The 23,239-nt window shown below is 41.0% G+C and overlaps 1 protein-coding gene across 2 annotated transcripts; it reads left to right on the top strand.

Moving 5' to 3' along the window:
• Positions 1-1,992: 1,992 nt before the first annotated feature.
• On the top strand, positions 1,993-22,210 carry ZRANB2 (zinc finger RANBP2-type containing 2). Of its 2 annotated transcripts, XM_006269929.4 has the most exons (10): positions 1,994-2,102; positions 4,901-4,953; positions 5,061-5,169; positions 8,037-8,119; positions 11,002-11,078; positions 12,046-12,183; positions 14,556-14,728; positions 17,461-17,547; positions 19,538-19,702; positions 20,236-22,210. In XM_006269929.4, exons 1-10 carry the CDS (start codon positions 2,047-2,049, stop codon positions 20,297-20,299), a joined length of 1,005 nt encoding a protein of 334 aa, XP_006269991.1. In that variant the 5' UTR covers positions 1,994-2,046; the 3' UTR covers positions 20,300-22,210. The 2 variants fall into 2 exon arrangements, with proteins under 2 accessions (XP_006269992.1, XP_006269991.1); XM_006269930.4 differs by lacking the exon at positions 17,461-17,547 and having other exon boundaries at positions 1,993-2,102.
• Positions 22,211-23,239: the final 1,029 nt, after the last annotated feature.

Below are 23,239 nucleotides of genomic sequence, written 5' to 3'. Positions count from 1 at the left end.
CACGGTGTGTTTGGCCACAGCTAGTCTGGATTGTCACGAAGACCGCAGCGGTGGAGGTTGGCTGCACACAGACCTTGCCCTGTCTGGCACCTATTCAGCAAGGCCCACTGATAGTGTGGCATGTTGAAGCCAGGTGGGCAGACTGTAGGATCTGTGACAAGGCACTTGTTTGGTACTAATGTTGACCTTTCCATTCCTCATCCCAGAGGGTCTCTGCCATGCAGGCCTGGTGCAGCAGTTTGGACTTCCCTGTGGGAGGCATCAACCCCTACCCCTTGAGCAAAAAGAGCAACCGCATCTGCAGCAGAATTGTCTCAGGCTGACCACCCCAGAGGGGGCAGAGGTGCCTGCAGCCGGATACTCAGGCAAGGCTCTTTTCGGAGGTTGGTTTATTTCCCACATTTACTTTCATCCATGCATTCAAAAAAAAGAAAACTAGAAACCGAGGAGACTGCCAGCCCCTGTGGGGTGTCCCAAGCAGAGCTCTCCCGAGATGACTAGCTGCTGGGAAGCAGGGCTTTCTGACTGCCAGGGTTGGGACAGGTGAGTCGCCTGCTACGTAGCTGGGATTGTTTGGCTGGAGAGGGCTGGGAACCACCTGGAAAAGCAACAGAGCAGGGAAGCACCAAGCAAAGAGGCTCTGAGGCCCCTGGAAATGGCTCACAGCTGCTAAAGAGCTGCTCCATACACCCACCTCGAGCCACAGTTGGGCCCCGCCAAACAGATACATCTGCTGTCACCTGCTCCCCTGTGGCTCCGACAGCTGAGAGCCCTACTGTAGAGCAGCATTGCCGGATCTTAAATATGAAATTATTGTATTGGAAACTCAAAATTATCATCTTTTCTGAAAAGCTATTGTACATTTATATGCAAATAAGCATGTAAATTAATCTTATTTACTTTATTTTGCTCACTGTGACTGAGCGAGAACCAGATCATCAAAGTTGAAACACAAGGGAAATACTGTGACCATTAAGGTGGTTTTCTTAGTTGCTGGGAATAACCTATTTCTGGCATGGGGCAGTACCCACGGAGGTAATGTATAGTTAACCTTCCACTTCCTTTTCCCGTGGGAAGATCTTAGTTTTACGCCCACTTGATGGAAACGGGAGGTTCCTCCCTAGCTCGATCCTGCGGCCGTACGGCTGAAGACAAGCAAAACTCGGTGGCGTCCAAACCCCAAGTCTCCGGGCGTGGGCCGGCATGTAGGATGCCTGCCAAAGGATTTGGAAACAGCTGAAGCCCCAGGCAGGGGTGCAGGATGTTTGCCGGTAGCAGGGCCACATGCAGTTCTTGAATGACTCAACAGATTTCAAATTGATTTGGCTTGGAACGTGAAAAATTATATATTTGGAGGCAAGCAGTCATAAGCAGGGATCCTGGTTTTCTCCGACGTAAAAGACTCCCCAGTTTTCAGTTGAAAAAAAGTAACCCCAAATCCATCTTTTCCCGTGATTTAAATGAGACACCACTATATCTATACTTATATATTAGTGGTGTTTCATTTAAATTACAGAAAAAAGTGGACTTGGGGTGACTTTTTTTAACTGATTTTTTTTTAATCGCAGAAAAACAAGATCCTGGTTTCTTATGACTCATCAGCAAGCCCCAAACTCAGTTAAGACTCCCTGAGCATGACTTGGGTTTTGCTGCAGCAATGAGGCGTCTCCGCGCCCCTCGCCACCCCCGCACTCGCGCCGCTGCCGCACGAACGCAGGTCGCAAGGCTCCTGCAGACACTGACATCAGCGGAGCCCCCACCCCCCCCGCCCACGTGACCGCCCCTCTCCCGCGGGGTCCTCCGGCCGCGCTGGGGCGCTCTTCCCCGTCCCTCCCCTCGCAGCCAGGTGTCTAGTCCAATGCCTGCCCGCCCGGCGGCCGCGCTCTGCCCTTGGGCGCGTTTCCTGGCGCAGGTCCGCACGCGCTGTGCGGCAGGGGAGCGTCCGCCCTCGCGAGTCAGGCGCCGAGGGGCAGCCCCGGCGCACGCAAGCCCCCGGCCCCGCCCCGCCCCGCCCCCGCGGCCTGGCTCGTGACGCGGCGGCCCAAGATGTCGACCAAGAATTTCCGAGTCAGCGACGGGGACTGGATCTGCCCGGACAAGAAGTGAGGAGGGGTCGGGGTTGCGGCTGGGCCCGCTCCTACGGCTGGGCGGGATCCGCCACCTCAACCTGGGGTTTGCGGGGGGAGCCCGGAGCGGCCCGGCCGGGCCGACCTCCCCCAGCCCGGGCCTGCTCTGCTCTTGCCCCGTTATTTCCCTGCCCTCCGGGCCGGGGGAGGGGTTGAGGAGCGGGGCCATCGCCCGGGGGAATTGGGGCGCTGAAATGATCAGTTACTTCCCCCCGGGCCGGCCTGAGTTTCCCCCCAAGTTTGGGTTACCAGAAGGGTTTTCCCCAGAGAGTTTCCCGTGGCAGAAATCGAGCTCCTGCTTGGAGAAAAAGAAAATCTATTTTTGCAAAGGTTTTGACTCTCAAAAAAAATAAATAAATTAGGATCTACCTGATTGGATGAAGAGCAGCTAACGTAGCCCCTGAGCCGGGAGGCTGTCGCCTGCTAAGAATCACCCCTCTCCTAATACGGCGTCCCCGAGAGGCTGACTCACCTCTCCAGCAGGGTGCCGCGGCGCCACGTTAGCCCCGGTGGTAGCACCGGCACGATTCAGGAGATGAAGCCAGGGACTTTGCATCCAAATCCATAGTGTCCAAACTGTTTTGTCCTGCTCTGGGCTTTGCAGCAGACGAATTGCTCTACTGTTTTTCTGTAATTAAACAAAACGAGTAAAAACAGGAAGAGTTGGCATTTCCTGAGAATGATTTGAATCTAAAACCGTTGAGAACTGCTGCTCTACAGGCATTTTTATATGTGCTCTGGGACGGCGCCAGACACTTTAATTGGCAAGCCAGGCTAATTACAGGCTCTCGCACATCACATGTGTCAGTGTCCCCACACTGAAAAAATGGCAGCGGGGCACTTTGGACTGAAACTCATTGAACGTGTTTCATTTCTGAGCACCCCACTGCCATTTTTTCAGTGCAGGGACACTGATACACGGGACACAGAAGGTTGCCCCCACCCCAGAGCACGGTTAATCAAATCTGCTCCGACACGCCAGATTTTCAGCGCATCGGAGCAGGCTCCTCATATGCCTATATGAGCCCTAAGGTGTTACCTTGCTCTGCTTTCTTCCTGACTTCAGATTAGCACAACTGACTGTGTCTTTCCTAAGTGACAAAATGTTGGTTGAGGTGTCAAACTAGATTGTAAGAAGAGCAAGTAAGTCCTGATCCCACAGCTTGTTCTTTGCATGTGAACTCCCTGGGCCTTTTTGAAGTTCAGGTTAACGTCAGTGAGACTTCATATGAAATAAATCCCAGGAGCTAGGTCACAAATTATATAGTTAAGTACGTATGGAAGTAGAGGTGCACCAATACATTGTATCAGCACCAATATGAAGAAAATTGTCTGTACCAGAAATTGGCCCGATGCGGCTGATAATTTGGCTGATAAATTCCCATGTGTGCAGCCACAGCGCAGCACATAAGAGGTGAGGAGCACACCCCGGCAGCGTGGAGAGCTGCATGCAGCTGGTAAGTCTGTTGTGGTGAAAGGGGAGGGGGGGGGAAGGAAGGGGCATGGGAGGGCAGATCAATGCCCCCCCCCATGGTGAGGGAGGAAGGGGGACAGGGGCAGACACTACCCAGCTGCAGTAGGGCAGAACAGAGGCATGGCTTGTTCCGGGGGCACGGGGAAGGGGGGCAGCTCCCTCTGCTGCTTGTACCCCAGGAGGGCACGGGGGGGGTGCCCCTGGATCTGTGTGGAGCAGGCTGCAGTGGAGGGTGCCACCAGGCTCTTCTCTGCGGGGGCTGGGCCCGGGGTGACGAGAAGTGCCCCAGCTGCAGTCTGTGTCATCCCCGCCCCCGCAGAGTGCAAGCAGCAGCAGGCCCCAGACAAGCCAAGGCTCTGCCCTGCCCTACCTGGGCAGCGTCTGCCCCTCCCCCACTCCCTCCCTCACCACAGAAGGCATTGATTCCCCCCCCAATGCCCCTTCCCTCCCCCCTCCCCTTCCACCACAATGGACTTACCAGCTGCGTGCAGCTCTATCGGCCAATATGCCTTCTTAAAAATCGGCTATTGGTATTGGTTCCCAAAATCTATATTGGTGCACCCCTATATGGAAGTAAACTTCTACTATGAAACATGGAAGGTCTTCAGTCCTTTTTATAGTACTTGAGAGTTGCTCTGTGTTTGAGATTTATATTTAAAGAGTTATATAGGTATCTAAATCAACATAATAAAGAAAAATACTGACTCGTGCTAGATGTTTACAGTTATTCAGTGTTACTACTGTGAAAGTGGGCAAAAACTGAAAGTGTTAATGCTTTGGGATTTTTTTCTGTTTTCCTCTATTTTTTTTTGCAACAAAAAAACCCTAAATACACTATTTAAGCTAGTTTTCCAGCACTTTAGAAAATAACATTCGGCCTCTTAAAGATAGCTTGCCAAGATAAAAGTGTTCTCAGATAGTTTGTGCAGTAATTCTACTTTAATAAACTTAATTCTTGTAGTTAATATTAAAATCTATCAAGTTAGGGAAACTTGCATGCTAGTACAGAATGAAATTATTCGGATTGTAGAAGGCAAGGATCTCTTAGAGTGGTATCTTTTATTGGACCACCTATGTAATTGGGATAAAGTCAGACAAGCTGACATTCTTTGATCAGAGGAAGCCAGGCACAGCACACTCAGGTTGCAAGAAAAAGAAAACTCTATAATACTATATTCTTAAATGTTTTCCCAACATTGATTACTACTTCCATCCTTTTCCTCTGTTCCCTCTGTTTAAAAAAAAAACCAACCAGATGTGTTGAGATATGTTTCATGCAAATATATTTCCTTTGTTTCAGGTGTGGAAATGTTAACTTTGCTAGAAGAACAAGCTGTAACAGATGTGGTCGAGGTGACTATCTTTCCTGAATAGACTCCTCCTCTTCCCCCTAACATGAATGAAATACTACATCTATAAGAAAATGATTTATTGAAAACTGTTTTTAAATCTACTTTCAGAAAAAACAACTGAAGCCAAGATGATGAAAGCTGGTGGGACTGAAATAGGGAAGACACTTGCTGAGAAAAGCCGTGGCCTTTTCAGTGCAAATGACTGGCAGTGTAAAACGTAAGCCCAATTTGAAATAGTAAAATAATCTGTAGTGTGCATATGATTAACTGGATTAAAGATAATAGTATCTTGCATTATGGTGCTGATGGAATCAAATAGCTGTGGTCTTTACTGATTAGGAAAGAGAAATTGGAGCCCTAAATTATAAGTGATTTTTTTAAGTGTTTTGTATGGTTTATCATTAGATTAGCATTCATTTTAAATTTGTCTGCAGATCAACCAATATTTAATAAATACCTCTTTCTAAAGACAGCATGAGTTTGTAGTTAAGCATAAGATTCAAAGTTTTTCTTGCCAGCCTGCCTTAAACTGTCCATTTAACTGCAGGACACTTAGTTCACTGCTAAAGTCTGCCATATGTGAATGAATTTTTTTCTGACTAAGAGATAGGAATAAAACATACTTTATTATAGTTTTCTGAAGCATTATTAAATATTTGGAAGGTGTGGAAAAATAAGTGTTGAATACAAATAAATTCAGAGCTATTTCTCCCCCAAAATATTCATGTTTAAAATTTCAACAATTTAATTTTTTCTGAAAGTGTTTTTACAAAGGTCCGTTGGACCACACTTAATTTTGATTGTTCAGTTTTTACAGTGTAGATGATTTTTACAGCCTGTGAAACCTGGTTACTACTTTTGATTCCCATTTCATAGATTCATAGATATTAGGGCTGGGAGGGACCTTGGAAGATTGAGTCCAGCCCCCTGCCCGAGGGGCAGGAAGTCAGCAGGGATCATAGGATCCCAGCAAGATAAACATCCAAATGTCTCTTAAAGGCATTCAAAGTAGGTGCTTGAACCACCTCCGGCAGCAGCCTATTCCAAACCTTGGGGGCTCGGACAGTAAAGAAGTTCTTCCTTATGTCCAGCCTGAAATGGTCATGGAGGAGTTTGTGACTGTTCAGCTTCATCATCCCTTGGGGTGCTCTGGTGAACAGATGTTCCCCCAGATCCTGGTGAGCACCCCAGTAAAGTTATAGGTGGCTACCAGATCACCCCTGGGCCTGTGCTTTTCCAGGCTGAAGAGTCCCATGGCTCTCAGCCTCTTATCATAAGGTCTGTTTTCCTGACCTCTGATCATGCGCATGGCTCTTCTCTGGACTCTCTCAAGGTTTTCCACATCCTTTTTGAATTGTGGAGCCCAAAACCAGACGCAGTACTCCAGCTGCGGTTTCACCAAGGTCGAGTACAACGGGAGAATGATGTCCTGGGATTTGCTTGAGAAGCACCCGTGGATGCAAGCTAGCGTTTTGCTTGCTTTACTAGCTGCAGCATCACATTGCAGGCTCATGTTCATCTTGTGGTCAATCATGACCCCAAAGTCCCTTTTGTCTGTAGTGCTAACCAGCGTAGCACTGCCGAGCCTATAAGGATGCTGCAGGTTTTTCCTCCTAAGGCAGAGAACCTTGCATTTTTTGGCGTTAACACCATCAGGTTCTTGTCCGCCCATTTCCTGAGCCTAGGTTTCCTGAGTCCACCCATTTGCTGTATGTAACCCAAAGAAGTATTAACCCAGTGAAAGTTAATTACAATAAGTAAACAAAAACATGCTGTATGCAATTACAGGAACCTGCATATGTCATAAAATTGAAATGTAGACCAGTCCAAGTATTTGGTAGACTTGGAATAATTGCATATGCAAAATGTTTCTAATCTAAGAATTTGGGCTCCAAGTAGAGCTGATAAGAGTTGTGTGGTATGTACTCAAGAAAATAGGACAGTCTCCAGTTGCCTTTTGTTTTTTTTAACCTTTTAAAGCATTCATTTTGCTAGCTTTTTGTCTTCAATCTCCTGCACCTTGAGGCAGATAGGTTTATTTGCTGGTGAGAGCACAAACTGATATTTTTGTGTGTATGTGTTCAAGCATAGGTCAGAATCACTGGCATAAATGTTTTTGAGCTCTCTTACTTTACTCCAGATATTAGAAATGTAGTGACTGTAGAGTATTTTCCAAAACTTGAAAGCTGTGGATTTGCTCCGTGACCATTAGTCTTCCTCTTCAGTTCTGTACATGCCACTTGCAAAGTAGTAGAAAGGGAAATTCAGTAACTATCAAATTTTACTCAAGTTTCTTTGAAAAAATATTAAATGCTACGTTGCCCTGTCTTTAAAGGGATTTTTTTACTCCTCCCTTATACAAAAGGCTATATCCAGAGAGCATTTGAAACGAATTGAGTTCTGCACTCATTCTGTCCTCAAGGGATGGCTGTTTATGTAGGCATTTGTTTTTTCTTCAGTTTATTCATATAACTAGTAGACATTTTTTCCATCTCTAGAAAATGTTGAATTTTAGTTTGTTTTAAGTAAATGTGAGCTTTACAAGTTACATTTGCCCCTTTGTGCCTATCAGATATCACCCATACTCTTCTATTTCTCCTTCTCCATGTTGTGCTGCTTTTTGTGCCTTTGTTTACTCTTTGACCTCGATGGCCATTTTGTTATCTAAGCACTCTTTCTTTATATATAAGGGATCCTGGAGGTTGTTACAGGTAAAATAACATTACTTAATCATATGAGACCAATGTTACTACTATTAAATGACTTGCTTTTTAGACTTTTGTGCATTTTATACCTATGCCTCCCTTGGGGCACTTTGGATTCGCTACTGTGTCCGCATGCTGGCAGAATTCCCAAAGACATCTTTATGTGCTGAAGTGCTGCAACATTAAACATTACTTATATGGAGCTCCATTTAATGTAGTGAACTAAAAACATGGGAAACTTATTTTAATTCACTTTTAAGTTTCATGTTTGCTTGTTTTATTTTTTTATCCTGCAATGTTGCTTAGTTTTCAACCCCTTAAATTTGTAATAGGAATATGGTATTCTATACTTACGTTCTCTTTTTTTTCCGCTCTGAAGTTGTGGTAATGTGAATTGGGCCAGAAGATCAGAATGTAATATGTGTAATACCCCGAAGTATGCAAAGTTGGAGGAACGGACAGGTAAGAGTTATTTGTGTTTTAAAATACTTGAATGAGCTTTTATAAAGAATTTGTTCAACAGAAGAATAGATCTATTCTTTTTCTGTAAGCAAAGCACAAGTGAAAGCTAAGCACTGGCATTTTCTGAGGTGCCTTGAGTCCAGAAAGGTTGAACAGCAGTGAACTATAGGGTCCATCCAATCTAGAATTATAACAATCAGGAATAGGTTACAACAGATTTCTAGTGTGATGTGTGGACTGGACTAGAACATTCATGAACAGACTAAGGCTTTGGTCCCATTCTAATACATTTAAACTCATAACTGCATTATGCAATGGAACCTGTTTTAATGGCGTGAGGGTCACAGCCATGGTCTAAAGGGATTCTCTGACTACGTTGTAATTGTGGTACCAGGGGTGACACTTAAGAGGGTGCATGGGGGTGAACATGCATCCCCTGTCTGGCCTCGTTCCCTGTTTAGCAGGGGGGCAGGTGAGAACACCAGTGCCTCCCCTGCAAGCATCGGCCAGCAAAATTGGCCATGCCGCTTCCAGAAGTGGCCGCAGGGGTGTGGCTGCTTTTATGATAAGCAACATTGGCCGCTGGGGGACCCCCGCCCCCAACTCAAAAGGCACCAGACACCCATGTGTGGTATAGTGCACCTGACTAGGTGACTTAGTGACTAAAATATATGCACTGTTATTTAGGAAGTTTAGGGTATTGAGAAGAGGATAGAATGGTGAATTTATTCCTTAGAAGAAAAAGTACAATTTATCCTCTTCAGTTTCTTTCAAAACTTATAGTTCTGGAAACTAAATTGGATTCACATTTTTTTCCTAGTAAGCATTGAAAATGCATGCAACTTCATACATACTTTATAAACCACAATAAATTGTAGCAGAAATTTAAGTTGAAAATTAAAATGAGCAGTTCAGAGCACTCTTTCTGAGTGCATCAGAAAACAATGGGAACAACAAGCAATGTGCAAAATTTCTGAGGGATTTGTATTCCAAGGGCTCCTTAGTTGTGGAAAAAGATAATTTAGAACCCGTTTTAATTGCTTATCATTCAGTTGTAGGACAAAAAGTTCAGTCCATTTACTTTTACTTAGCTTATTTACATAAAGAGTATCTTTGTTTAAAATTTGCCTGCTTATGTTAATTCTTCTCTTGAATCATTGTTCTCTTTGTGGCCAGTATTTGGCTGCACTAGTGACATTTGGTACATCAAAATACCCGTGATAAGATTCCAGGAGGGTTTTTTTTGCAAATGGCACTAATGATATGGAAGGAAGAGACTTATTTTTTTATAGGGAAGCTAAATTTGGGTAGATACAATTTAGTGGCAGTTTGTCCCCTTTGCAGAGTGCTTTGAGACTTACCGACAAAAGTTAGGCAATATTGTCTGTGCAACATAATGAGAACAGAATCTGTAACTGGCTATTTGTAAGTGTTGGTAAGACTGACGCTGGGCTGCAGTGGTATAGGCAGAGAAAATCCTGCCTTCATCAGGGCATCTCTTAAGGCAGTCCTCTTGCAACCCTGTGATTTTATATTGCCAGTAATAAAGGAATATGGTAGGTCACTCTAAGGTGAGCAGAAAAGATGATGAAGGGGTTACAATGCAAAATATGAGAAGTAGAGTTAAAACTCTTTTTATCCCAAGTAAACACATCAAATTATGGCAGAACAATATAACAGTTTTCAAATATTCCAAAGGGTGCCATAAAAAACACAGAGAACAACTTCTTCCTTGCCATGCAAAGGATGAAACAAGGTATAAACAAGGTTTAAATGACGGCAAAGCAGGTTTAGATAAAATCTTGAGAAAACTTCCTAACTCAAAGAATAGTAGAACATGTTTCTTGGGAAAATTGTAAAATCTCCTGCAGTGGAGATTTTTAGAAAAAAGTTTGATGGATATCTGTCTTGGATGGTTAGGGATAGTGTCTCCTACTTCTGTGCAGGAAGCTGGAATAAATAAACTCGAGGTCCCTTCCAACTCTATTTTATGAATTGACATAAGGCTTTGCTTTTTTAAAAAAAAAAAATTGGACATGGAATTTTTACCAGGCAACCTGGACAAATCAATGACATTTTTGCTTAAGCACAATTATTTCAACTAATGCCCAGTCTTAAGAAGACAGTGGCCTTCCCTTCCCATTTGCTTATTTTAGGGCTAGATTATGCCCTATGCCAAGCTTTGCTTAGCAAAATTAGGTTAGGGCAGGGATTTTCAATCATTTTGCATCATTGTAGCCACAGTGACCGGACACAGAGCAGCGTGCTGCCGAGCGGGTGTGTGGGTAACGAGTGGCCAGACATGGAGCAGCAGCAGCTGTCGCGTGCAATCTTCCTCAGGGTTGTTTTTAACACCACTGCATCTTAAAGTGGCTACTACAAAATATTAAATTCCCCTGCTGGATTAGAGTTTTTGATGGCAGAAGTATTGTTATAGTGGGGCAGATTTCCTTTCTGCCTTAAGCCAGGAGAAACAGAGATGCATGGCCTAGTTGTGAAGTCAGCGCTCAGCACGGTGTTACTCTGCACTGTGGGGATTTGTTATACATTTGTAGCTTCATCATAGCCCTTTTGTGTAATTGGTGGCTGTAGGGCTATAATCATCAAAACAACAGCAGTGGGCTGTCTCTTTCAACAGTTATTTCGTTTTTGCAATTTGATATGTAAGGAACTGTTTTTGACACAGGGGAGTGAAAACAGTTTGAATGGAAATAATGAAATTGCATTATGTTCCTTATATAGGTTTCTTTATGATTTGTGTAGTAAGAAACTTTTACTGTTGACTTAAATATATTTAGCATAAGCATAAATATTTACTAAAGACTTTGAGTTAACACAGTCTAAGACATTATTTTGTAATTTATCTTACTACCTTTTTGCAGGATATGGAGGAGGTTTTAATGAACGAGAGAATGTTGAGTACATAGAACGTGAAGAATCGGATGGGGAATATGATGAGGTAAGACAGTGGGGCCAACCTTTTGGCCTGCATGCTACAAGTTAGCCCACACACTCTCTGAGTGCCACTCCAATCCCCTTTCGCTACCTGATTGGCTACTTTGCTTTCTGTTCCCTGCCTAGTCCGCTGCTCTGCTTTCTGCTCCCTGCCCTGTGTTCCCTGCCTGATTTGCTACTGTTTTCTGCTCCCTGCCCTATCTGCCTCTGTGTTGCCCGACCCCTCCCCAGTCTGCCATGTGCTATGCAGAGGCTGCCTATGCTACTTATGGCACACATACTATAAGTTGGCCACCCTGAGGTAAGGTTATATATAATAGAGGAATGTAGATAATGACATTTGCATGTGCCTGGGAAATCTGCTTGTAAAACTAACTTGGCATCCCTGGTTCTGGTTAGAGAGAAGCTTGTTGTACATGTCTTCTAAGCTGCACATTCTGTTGAATGATTTGCGCCCTAGAATTAATATCAAGTTGATGGAGTGAGCAGCTGTTTTGTTTTCTACCATGATGGAAATTAACTCCAAAAATAATTTATTTAACTGCTTTCACAATAAGTTTCAGATTTCCTACACACCTTAAACAGACATATTCAGTATTGCTTCGCAAATCAAGTGAAGCTAGTTACAAAGCTCATCTGTAAATGTGGCTTTCTCGCATCCATATTTTTGGTGACTTTGTAAGACTATCCGTAGATATGCATGTAATTTTTCAATTTGCATCCGAGATAGATTATTTGAGCATTTATTCAGTGCATTCAACTAATGTTTCATGGTACCAGTTGCCTTCATCAGTGTATTTTGATTGTATTTGAAGTTAAGATTGGGAAAATCTTAAATATAGCATATATGTCTTATGAACTATCAGCTTTTAGGAGGATACTTATTATTACAAGTGTTACTTTTGTTAGGATGGTTTAAACTAAGTATTGGAAAACCACATTCTTATTAAATAAATTTTCTTTGTGATCAGTTTGGTCGCAAAAAGAAAAAATACCGAGGGAAACCAGTTGGTCCTGCATCTATCCTGAAGGAAGTAGAAGATAAAGAATCTGAAGCAGAAGAGGATGAAGATGAGGATGAGGATCTTTCCAAATACAAATTAGACGAGGTAAAATTCCTTTTGCTACCAACATGCCTTGAGTAGTTACTGTAATGTAGTTTATAAGTAGAAGGCCTTATTCTTTGCTGTTCTTATCTCAGTATTGTTGCACATTATATAAGCAATTGCTAAATTATTCACTCCAAACACATGTGCATCTTGATAGAGTTGGGGTTAAAAAAAGATTAATTGAAGACAAGTCAGCCTGACATCTGCTGCTTTGCTTTGAATAGCTACTGTTGGAATCTTATCACTTAAACTGTAATTCCTTTGTAGTTTAAAAAAAAACATATTGAATTTTTCTGAGGTGGCAAAATAGTTGTTTTAATCTCTGTAATCCAGTACAATATGTAAAAAATGTACACTAAAATGTCCTTCAGTTATCTTTTAGTGGGGATCTACCAAATCACAGTTCCATGTTTTTTGCAGGAAACACAAAATCAGATGGGCTCTGTGAAAAATGGCAGGCTCCGTGATTTTGGTGACCTCACCACAAAAAACAGAACCAAAAAAAAATCTTGCTGGCAAGCTGAGAAAAGGGCAGGAAGCCTTGCAGTCTTGAAGCATAGAACGGGTCGGGCGAGGGGGTGCTGCTCACAGCAGGAAACATGAAGGCTGCAGGCAGCTGCACTGTGGTCCCAGATCAGCTGTGGCAGGCAGTCAGGGGGCTGCACTGTAGTCTGTGGAGCGCTGCCCTGCCCTGGCTTGTGCACATGCAGCTGGTCCAGGGCTCTGGGCAGGGTGCAGCCACCCAGCTGCCTGCCACCAGTGGCTCAGAACCACAGTATTGCCTGCAGCCTCCGCAACTCCTGCTGTGAGCAGCCCTGACCACCCCCCCCCCCCCCCCCAATCATGTTCCAAGACTTCAGGGTTTCCTGCCCTTTTCTCTGTTTACTGGTAAGTTATTTTGTTTTCTGGGTTTGTTTGGGGTTTTTTTATTTAAGTAAGCCTGCCAAAATCGTTTAGCCCACTGCTTGAGGATAGCCTGAAATTGTGACTTAATTACCCTGATTAAGCCTGGGAAACCAGTTAATCCACACACAGTGTGTGGATTGATGGCTTCCCCATGCTTAAGCAGGATAATTCAGCTGCAGTTTCAGGCCATGTGGCAATTAGTACTACATGCGTGAGATTATTGTTAAATGATGCTAGCTTTATTTTTGCTAAAAAGTTGCAAAAAATGGTTCTAAACTGCAATTATTTTCCTTTTAATCCATAATAGTTGTTCCTTCAGGCCATTATCCTGCAAGGACATATGCATGGAGTTAGTATTATACAGTGATCATCCAAGCCAGTGGAATGTCTTATAATGGGGGTGGGCAGCATGGAGTCTGGCTGCTGGCTGGATCCACTGTTTCCCAGCAGCCCCGCCCATGTCACTGAAGCCAGTTTCTGTGGATACCCCAGGAGCAGCAGGGCAGTGGAAGTGGATTGCAGCTTTGCCCCAGCTCCAGATCATGCTGTTACTGCCGCAGGATCCCAGCCCCAGAGCAGCTCCCCTACCAGCCATGCACCTTGCCAGTGCTGCTAGGGCCAGTCTCCATGGAATCCCTGGCTCTGGGCTGTCACTACCCAGCTGCTCCTCAGGTCCCCATGAAAACCAGCTGCAGCAGCGCAGGCAGGGGTTTCTGGGAAATGGAGTCTGCCACAGGCCCAGTATGGCCCATGGGCCAGACTTTGCCTGCCTCTGCCCCATCTTAGAATAAGGGTGTCAATTTAAATCTTCCAGAGCTATGTAATGTGGCCTAGAACAGGGCAGGGCAGGGCATGCCACAAAAATGGGGGAATAGAACCTGGTTGGTAACATGTCTTTTTTATGGCCAAGTGAAGGCTGCACTGACCCCTATACCACGTACATATGTAGACTGCAAGAAGCCCCACAGTAAAGATCTGGCCAAGGGGCAGAGTGAATTTGACACCTCACAAGGTGATTCTTAGAATAAGAGGAGGTCTTTGGCACATTTAGGCCCTAGTTCTGCAGTGTGGTAGCCTTCAGCCCAATCTGGGACTGCTACTAGGCATTTACCAAATATAAAGTCTTGTTTCTGTTTTTAAAACTCTTAAGACAATTACTGGACCTCAGTAACAAATGCTACCATTATGGTTGGCTATGTTATATACTAATAAGGGAGGTTTTTGAGGATCTTTCTTAAGGCCACGTGTTCGGTAACAGTTTGCTTTTCAACAGCGCGCAGTCAGTGCTTATTTGGCTATCAAGAGTTTTTTAAGAACTAGCTTATGTAGTGGTTACTGCTATAGAATAAAAGCTAGTGAACATCGTGCTTTCAAATGAAGACAACGGTTGAAATACAAAAACTATTTTCTGTACATTTTCTTCCTATTTAAATCTTCAAACAAAATTAAGGTTCTGTATTTTGTAGGATGAAGACGAAGATGATGCTGATCTCTCAAAATACAACCTTGATGCCAGTGAGGAGGAAGACGCTAATAAAAAAAAGAAATCCGACAGGCGCAGTCGTTCTAAGTCTCGATCTTCCCATTCACGATCTTCATCACGCTCATCCTCCCATTCAAGCTCAAGGTCTAGGTCCAGGTAAACGGGTACAGGTCAAGGGTAACGCCAGGCAAAATGTCAGTATCTAACTTCTTTATTTTTACATCTTTTATTCTTGATTGACTTACAATTTCAGTAAAATAATATAACTGTTTTACATGTTCAGTTTACACAGGTAGATAACATGTCCTAGCAGCCTTCTATTTACCAGTTCTAAATCTGGGAACTTCCTTTAGTTTGTCACTTTATTTTAGTGAATTAATTTTTATGAGACAGCTAAGTCACCAGAGTTTATGAAAAATGAAACCTGATGTGTTTGCTCAGGTAATTGAAGGCCTGTTGGCTTATTGGTGAGTATAGGAAATGCATGCTTTATCAGGGTACTGAGGTTCACAATTGCAGTAAACGGGCTGTTAAACAGCAAAGCTGAAGGTAAAGCATTCAAAACATGAAAGGGCAGGGTTGGAAAATTCCTTTAACATAAAGACAAGAAACTTGAACTTAATTTGGTGAGAAATGGAAGTTGAGGGAGGGAATAAGAGGACAGTAATGTCAGAGCAGCAGGTCCAGGTGATGATCTTGGCTGAGATTTGAATGTGGGCATGTATGGATTTTGAGGAGGACAGATAAAAGCTCTTATCACATATAAAGAATATGGATATGTCATGTTGTAAATAAATATGCCAGCTCTGGGCACATCATTGAACTGTTTAGTTACTCTGAGCTAAGCTATTTTAAGTGCCTTGGAAGTAACAAAGCAAGATTAATTCAGACATAAGACATCACTTTAAGCTTAGTCATTCTGCTGCTTATTTATATGCAAGTCATAATTTATGTTTTGAATTTCCCCATTCTACTGCATAAAGTTCAAGTTTCTCCTCTCTTCATGGCACTTTGCAATATTCCTTGTCTACCTTAAGTGCTCTGCTTGCTGCCTTACGTTTTTTGGCCAATTTATTTTTACTAGCTATGCTAACAGCTGTCTCCTGTTTTGTCTGCTTCTTTCCCAATCATTTTCAGACCTCCTTTCATGCTGTAGACCTTTCCTTTCCTTCAAATACCTTTTATTCACATCTGCCATAATGCCTACAAGGAGCTAAGCAAATAAAGATAACTAAAATAATCGACTCTTGGCAGTTTTTTTCAAAAATATATAGCTTTTTGATTACATGTTTTCTCGAAGGTAAAGCAAGATATTGTGAGCTCAGACAAAAGGCCTGTGTTGTCCTATGTTTGGACAGTACGCTGCATATGTGGGCAATACTAGAATACAAATCTTGTCTAGCATACTACAAAAAACCTGAACTTCAAATCAAATGAAAATATGAACTCATTTGCTAATTTGCAAACCTCAACACTGAGGGAAAGCTTAATTTATCTGGAATTTTCTGGAGTCTCTTTGGTTGTAGCCTTGTTAGATACTTCACTCCATATGCACCACCTTAGATTTATATTTCATAAAAATGAACATACATTGTGTGTCTGGAAGGAATTTTAGTGCTCTTCAAAGGATTCTTTTTTTAATGTACATATTTTTCTGGCCAGAAATAAAATTACAGACTCCTGTTTGTGTGTAGCATGATGAAGAGGATGTAGGTAAAAGTAACATTGAGAGGTGCAGAATGAATTTTTCAAATGGTGTTTGAAAAAATCATCATGCCTTCTGTTCAAAATCATTACTTCAAGCATGATATCATTGTTATGTGCCTCTTGTGTTTTGCATTTTAAAGAGACACCAGTTTGGAAAATATTGTACCTATTTAGGTTATAGGTAATATCTGATTTCAATATTTTAGCAAAATAATTCCATCACACAAATACACTTGAAAATAAATCCTTTAAATCTACCTAGAGAAAAATATATCAGGCTCTAGGGGCTCCTATACACGTGTTCTGGGGTGGGGTGGCGATGGGGGCTGTGCTTTAATTAGAGCTGCTCCGAGATCTGCTGTAATTAAAGCACCCACAGCATCGCATATATTCAGCATCCCACACTTCAAAATGGCAGCGGGAGCACTTTAGTTAAAGTTTGTTCGATGCAAAGCTCCCCGCCACCATGTTGAGACATGGGGACCCTGAATACACGTGACGCAGAAGCTGCTGGAGTGTACTAATGAGCATTAATAAAGTCTGCTCTGTTAATCGAATCTGCTCTGATGTACGTGAATTAGCAATTGTTGGAGCAGAGGTCTGTCACCTGTAGAGATGCCCTATAACTCTTAGTTTAATATACTTCAACACTTCAAGCTTGCAGTGTCCCAGTGAGGCTCAAATGACAGGGTTTGGAGTTGAATTCATGAAATAATGGTTGTGCAATTGTTTTATTGATTTTTACCAAATAAGTTCTACTTCACAATTTAATAGTTCTAAGAAACTTTTAGTACTCTGATAGAAAACCTGATAAAAACTTTAACTTGCATAAAAGCCTTAACTTACACCACTTTATAATACCATGAAATTCTGACTAGACCTAGTATTTAAATAGATTTTAAAATTAGTCAGCATTTAAAAATAAGTTTGAAAAGATAGCCAGATAACGCATTAGCAAAAACCAAAGGACCTAGAACTTCTTTCATGCATCTTGGCCCATATGCTGTAATATAAGGTAAGAGAGAGTGCTGGCTCTCCATAAATAATGAAAGAAAGTTAATGTAACTTCAAAAATGAACTAGCATTAAGAACTAGTTTTATTCTAAATGTCATTTTACAACAGTCTTCGTGCTTTATAAGCGTGTTCAAGTACTGGAAAAAAATCTTCCATGTTGTTTCAGGTCCCATTCAAGAAGCTCTTCCAGTTCCAGATCAAGATCTCGTTCCAGTTCCAGAGAACATTCTAGATCTCGTGGGTCGAAATCAAGGTGAATGAGGTAGCATTCTCTCTGCTTTGCAGAGAGAAATTAAAAAGCAACAGAAGAAACTGCTTGTTTATTTCATTAGAAAATTACTTTGACACTGGAAGAGCATTTAACTCAGTTTCACCTTGGAAGTCGGATATTGCCAGTGTCAGAAGTCCAAGAAGTAACCACTATTAAATAAACAATTATTCTTCAGTATGCAAGTTTGCCCCTCTGTGAGGATTCCTCTGGTCTAAAGATATGCAAGTTGATAACAGTTCTGCAATACTTCAAAGCAAGTTAAATCTGACTGTTTATGCTTAAAATAATTCTTGTACTTTTATTTACTGTTTCCTCTTTGGCTACTAAATGCAAAAAAAGAGTAATACACACTCTTTTTATTTTAGGGTTTCATGGTAATATCGCTAAACTCCTGTTAGACAAAACTGTTGAAATTGCATTTGCAAACATGAAGGATATATGAAATTACTGCTCAACTTCTTAGGTGAATTGCCTCACTGAAGTCACTGAAGCAATTCATGTGCTTCAGGCAAGCAGATTTGGCCCAGTATTGTCCATATAGGCACAATGAAATCTGAGTTAGCCTTTCTTTAAAATATGGCAAGTACTGAACCATGCATAGGAGGCAACATCAGTTGGTATTCTTTGTGATCCTTCTTCACTGAGGCTTCCTTGTAGGCAGAATTATTTTGCAGTAGATGGCAAATTCATCCCTTTTCCATGCAAGTGGAGTATCCATGTGCTCTGAAAGAAGTTGGGTTTGATTGCAGAAAGGGAAATTTGGATCAGGGTGGGCAGCCTAGCATGCAATCATTGCATGGCACAAACTTTTGCTAACGCGATCCTCCTGTAGCATGGAGTATCACCAGGAACTCTCTTTTCTCTTGAATGGAAAATGGCGGAAGTGTGCATAAAGCCTCTGCGAAATGGCCTTTCAGTTCTGGTTTGTCTGCTTGGTAGTTCTGTACTACCATCTGTATTGGCTGCATTTGCCCAAATGTTGAGCTCTGAATTTCAGCATAGCATCATTTGAACAGGTAATATAAAGTGAAGTAGAAACAGAGAAAACTAAATGTTTGACAGTATTTGACATGTTCACTGCAGAAGTATTGTAATGTTTAGTTTGTAGCAGTTGTTTAAAAACTGGAATTAATATTTCCTGGTACATTCAACTGCTTGAAATGTGGGAAACACTTCTATATACACTGAAAACATTTCTGCAGAAAAGTATGCACTAAGTCCTGTTGGTGTGGTGGATTTAACATTAGGCTTACAGCCAGGAAGTTCTAAATTACCTTTTTATCATCATGTCTGACAACCTTTTTTTAAATCCACAAGTGTGCGTGTTGTGTGTGTGTCTGTGGGGAGGAACTTTTTTGTTTTTGTCAATACCTGGATAGCAGTGTCATGCATGCCATTTTATTAACATTTCTGCTCAGTTACAATCAAGCAGGCAAATTTTGGTGGGTAGACACAAGTATTTTTCAGGTCTTCAAACTCTTGCAGTTTTAGTCGCTTTATTTTTGGAATAGCCTTGATTCATAAAATAATATATAAAATGGTAAAGTGAAACAGGTTTCTAAATTGCTTGCACTTGATTTGTTTTTTTCCTAATCTCTTTCATTCTGTAAACTGAAGTATTTAGCAAGAGTAAGGTCCTCTTATAGTTGGTCTCCCATTGTATCTTTTATTTAACAAATCTTAATTCTGAATAACTGAAATAAGACTCCCAAACCACTAGTCTACAGCCCCATATTTTGAAAAGCACAACTAATAAAACTACAGACAAGTTCCATTGAGATTAAAAGGTCTTATTCATTATTAGTTAAGGAGGAGTAAGTATCAAAATAGACCCATATTTGTTAGCTGCTACAGCACGTACTACATGGATTTGATCTCTGTTATAGACTTTTTGGGTTTTTTTGTTGTTTTGTTTGTTTTTCTCTGTATATTATACAAGAATTAAATCTGATTTATTTCTTAATCAATAAAGATCCAGCTCCAGGTCCTACAGGGGGTCTTCAACCCCAAGAAAAAGATCTTACTCAAGCTCTCGTTCATCGTCTTCTCCTGAGAGAGGCAGGAAGCGAAGTCGTTCTAGATCTTCGTCGTCTGGTGATCGCAAAAAAAGACGATCGAGATCACGGTCACCCGAAAGGTTTGGGTTTATGTAGAATAAGAATGGGTGTATTTAAATGTGATGCAATTTCTGAAGAATTGAGATGAAGTGGGAAAGGGTTGAATTTTACCTGTTGGTTTTTCATAATTTCAAAATAGATTTCCTATTTTTTCCCCATTCTACCATGTTCCTTTTTTTTTTTTCTTAACTTTTGTTTCCATCTTTCCTGGTAAAATTTCCTCCTGTTAGGAGCATATCCTGTAGAAAAGGACTGGGTATTTGAAAGTGTGTCAATATTTGAAAGTCTTAATGGGTAATACATTGATTGCTCACTTTATAAGTGAATACTGTTGCATTAAGGGATTGAATTATATTTTCTGCCTTAAATTTGCTACATTTTTAGTATTAAACTTCAATGAGCCTAGAAAGGTGTCAGGTTATTTGTTCAGTTTTTCATGCTGCCCCTATCAAATTTGTCTTCCAACTATTGTAGAATAAAGTATAGTGGGTCTGAATGATGAAATTAATTCAAACTTACTTGTTTGCATGCTTTCTCCATTTGTATCTTTCAGACGCCGCAGGTCATCATCTGGATCTTCCCACTCTGGTTCCCGTACAAGTTCTAAAAAGAAATAGCATATTAAAGTTCACATTTAAAACAAAATTCCAGTCCAGTGCATGAGGCATATTTTTAAGAAGTTGGTGTCTTATTTGGTCAGAAGTGCTAAATCTGCTAGTAGAGGTGCATGTCTGTCCTTGCTTTCTGGGAAACTGCAGCTTTGTTCATTCATGAAACCAGTACAAAAGAGGGAGAGCGTTTTAAGCCATAAACCCCCAAAGTGAATATGCAGTTTCATTATTCCAGTTATCATTTCAGATATTATGTATCAGTATTATTCAGCAGTGTTTAGGGGGGGGATACTTTGTTTATTTTAAGAATATCTATCTGACTTTTTTTCTTCTAGTGTTCGGGGGTCCAGTTAAATTTCTTATAGCTTCCTGAACTGTAATGGAGGCAGGTTACTTCGTTGTGTGGGTTTATTCTCCCAAAAACAATCCTACCTGCCACAAATGGGAAGGAGCATTTCAGAATGTGGAAGATAATTAATTTATTTATTTGAACATATTATACATGGCAATATGCTCCTAATTGATTGATGCACCCCTCTTGGGACCATGGAAAGTTAGTGCAGCTGTAGAGTTAGAAGTACCCTCCCAAGCAAGTAGGAGGAGAGTTCTTAGCTGTGGTTTTCTTTTGGTGTTTAGTTAATAATTGGTGTCATTTTTTTTCACCTCTATGTAGGGCTGAGGATTTTGATGCTTCTTTACATGCAGCCTTATGCTAGATATTACAGTGGGTGAATAAGGTTTCTTTCCCCCCACTTGAAGGTTTTTTATGCACTCTTTTCTCCACAGCTGAAGTCTCAAAGCTGTCAGAAAATCTGGAAATATTTAGCTCTGCTCCTGAATCTTAGCTAATGCCTTATCTTATTGTAATAGGTATTAGGTGCACTACTTTCCTGTGTTAGAAGGTTGTCATCCCCTCTTAGAAAGGGGGCAGACTTGTATGGACATACAGTGATAAAAGCTACTTTTGAAGGTAGGGGGTTATCAAATAGACTTCTTTCAATTATAGAATGATACCTCTAAGCCAGAAATCAGAGATGAATCTGGGCCAAAAAGAGCTAATTTTTGAGCTGTCTAAATTTTGCATATAGTAAATAAACTGCATATACAATTCTGAGATATAAGTGTGTTCTTCTAAGAAGACATTGTTCTTCTCCCTCTAAACTTGTACACACTTTATGGCTTAAAGTGCTTTCCAAATTTTGTTTTACTAGCAATATTGCATTAAAACCTGGTCACTCTTGAGCTCCGTTTGGTTAAGAAAGGTTTGTGTTAACAGTATCTTCGGTGCCATCCCAAGGTAAGTATATTGAGAGACAATAACACATTCTTACCAAAACAGCAATATATCTGCAATTATTTGAATAGTTGAATTATTTGAAACGTTCAGTCTTTGATATTTGTTTTTGTAAAAATGAACTGCGCAAAGACAAACGGAGCAAAATGTCCATGTTTTTCCTTTTGTTGGGGGGGGTTGTTTGTTTTAACAGGCTTTTGGGGGACTGATGGAGGAGCGAAATGTTTTTGGCGTAGAAATATTTTGATAATCCTTTTGCAGGAAAAAATCACCCTGCAACTTTATTGCTTTTTTTTTTCTAATTTCCTTGCTAAATGTAGTGTAAATTGCACAAGAACAAGTTACTCTTGTATCTGTGCCTCTGACTTCTTAAAAGTCCACCTACTGAATTGTAAAAATCACATCTAGTAGATGCTATGTGTGACCTTTTTGGTTTATTCTCGTGCTCTGTATTAAAATGTTGCTGTACTTAACAGATGAAAGTTTTTAAATTTAGCAAATGATAGGCAACAGGCAGCTGAAGAAAATTATGGTTTCATTTGGCTTAGATGAAATGTACCAGTTCATTTCATGAAAAGAATTATCTGTAGACAATGTAAATAAAAGCCTGTGAGTCAAGTAAACAGTGAGTGTTTTCTGTTTAAAATACGTAAAACATCTTTCTTCAAGGCATATACTAATAGTCAAAACACTGTTTTTCTATACTGTAGCAACAGAAAAATGAAGGCCTTGCTTCCAGTCACTGATTATATGCAACATTATCCATTTTAAATATTTTGACTCCAGAAATGCTTCAAGTATTTTGAAGTGTAAATTTCAGTATATGTTGAACAAATCAAAGTTGACTGAAAGGAAAATAGGTATAAATGGTGTAAAATATGAACTGACATGCTGTTTGAAACAAACAGTTGGAGGAAGGGGTTGAAATCATTAGTAGAATAAAGCCTTGCCCCAAATCTAAATTATGTAAGGATGGAAAAAAACCCAAGAAAAAGTGTTGCTATTTTAGCTGCATCTTGTCTTCAAGGAAAAGAAGTGCATAAAAACTTGCACGTTTTGGAGTACATGGCACCAGGATGATCTGTTTTCACTGCAGCTTTTTATATGAAGCTTAAACTATATTATCATAGTTTTCTGTTTCTTAGTATGTTTCAAAGGTCTGTTACACTGTGCCATGCTGTATGATTTACAGACTAACAGATGCACAACTTAAATTCAATAAGACTACTTTTAAATGCAGTATTTCAGTTTACCTTCATAAAGCAGCTTGCTTTAAATAATTGTCTTCACTGATTTTAAAAGTAATACCTTGAAACAAATTAAGTACAGTACAGCAGAAGTGTCTTTATGCAAATTCAAAACATGTTTGACAAGATAATATGAAAAATACCTAAACATTAAAGGTAACGAATGCTTTATACTTGTGCATCTCAGCTGTTTATTAAAATGTTTTTACATAAGTAAGGAAACGATGTTACAGGTATACAAAACAAAGACACGGTATTTTATATGTATTCAAGTTGCATGGCAATTCAATAAGAAAGCTGGGAGTTGAAACTTCATCTTCTAATTCTCAGTGGTCTGATTTAGCTGCTGACTGTCTTATGTCTTCTGGCTAAGGCCTCAATTTCACACCATCCCTCTTCAGGAAA

This window comes from Alligator mississippiensis, chromosome 5 (genome assembly GCF_030867095.1).
Source record: "Alligator mississippiensis isolate rAllMis1 chromosome 5, rAllMis1, whole genome shotgun sequence".
Taxonomy (NCBI): Eukaryota; Metazoa; Chordata; order Crocodylia; family Alligatoridae; genus Alligator; species Alligator mississippiensis.
The sequence above is the reverse complement of the archived record's forward strand: the minus strand, read 5'-3'. Positions and strand labels throughout refer to the sequence as shown.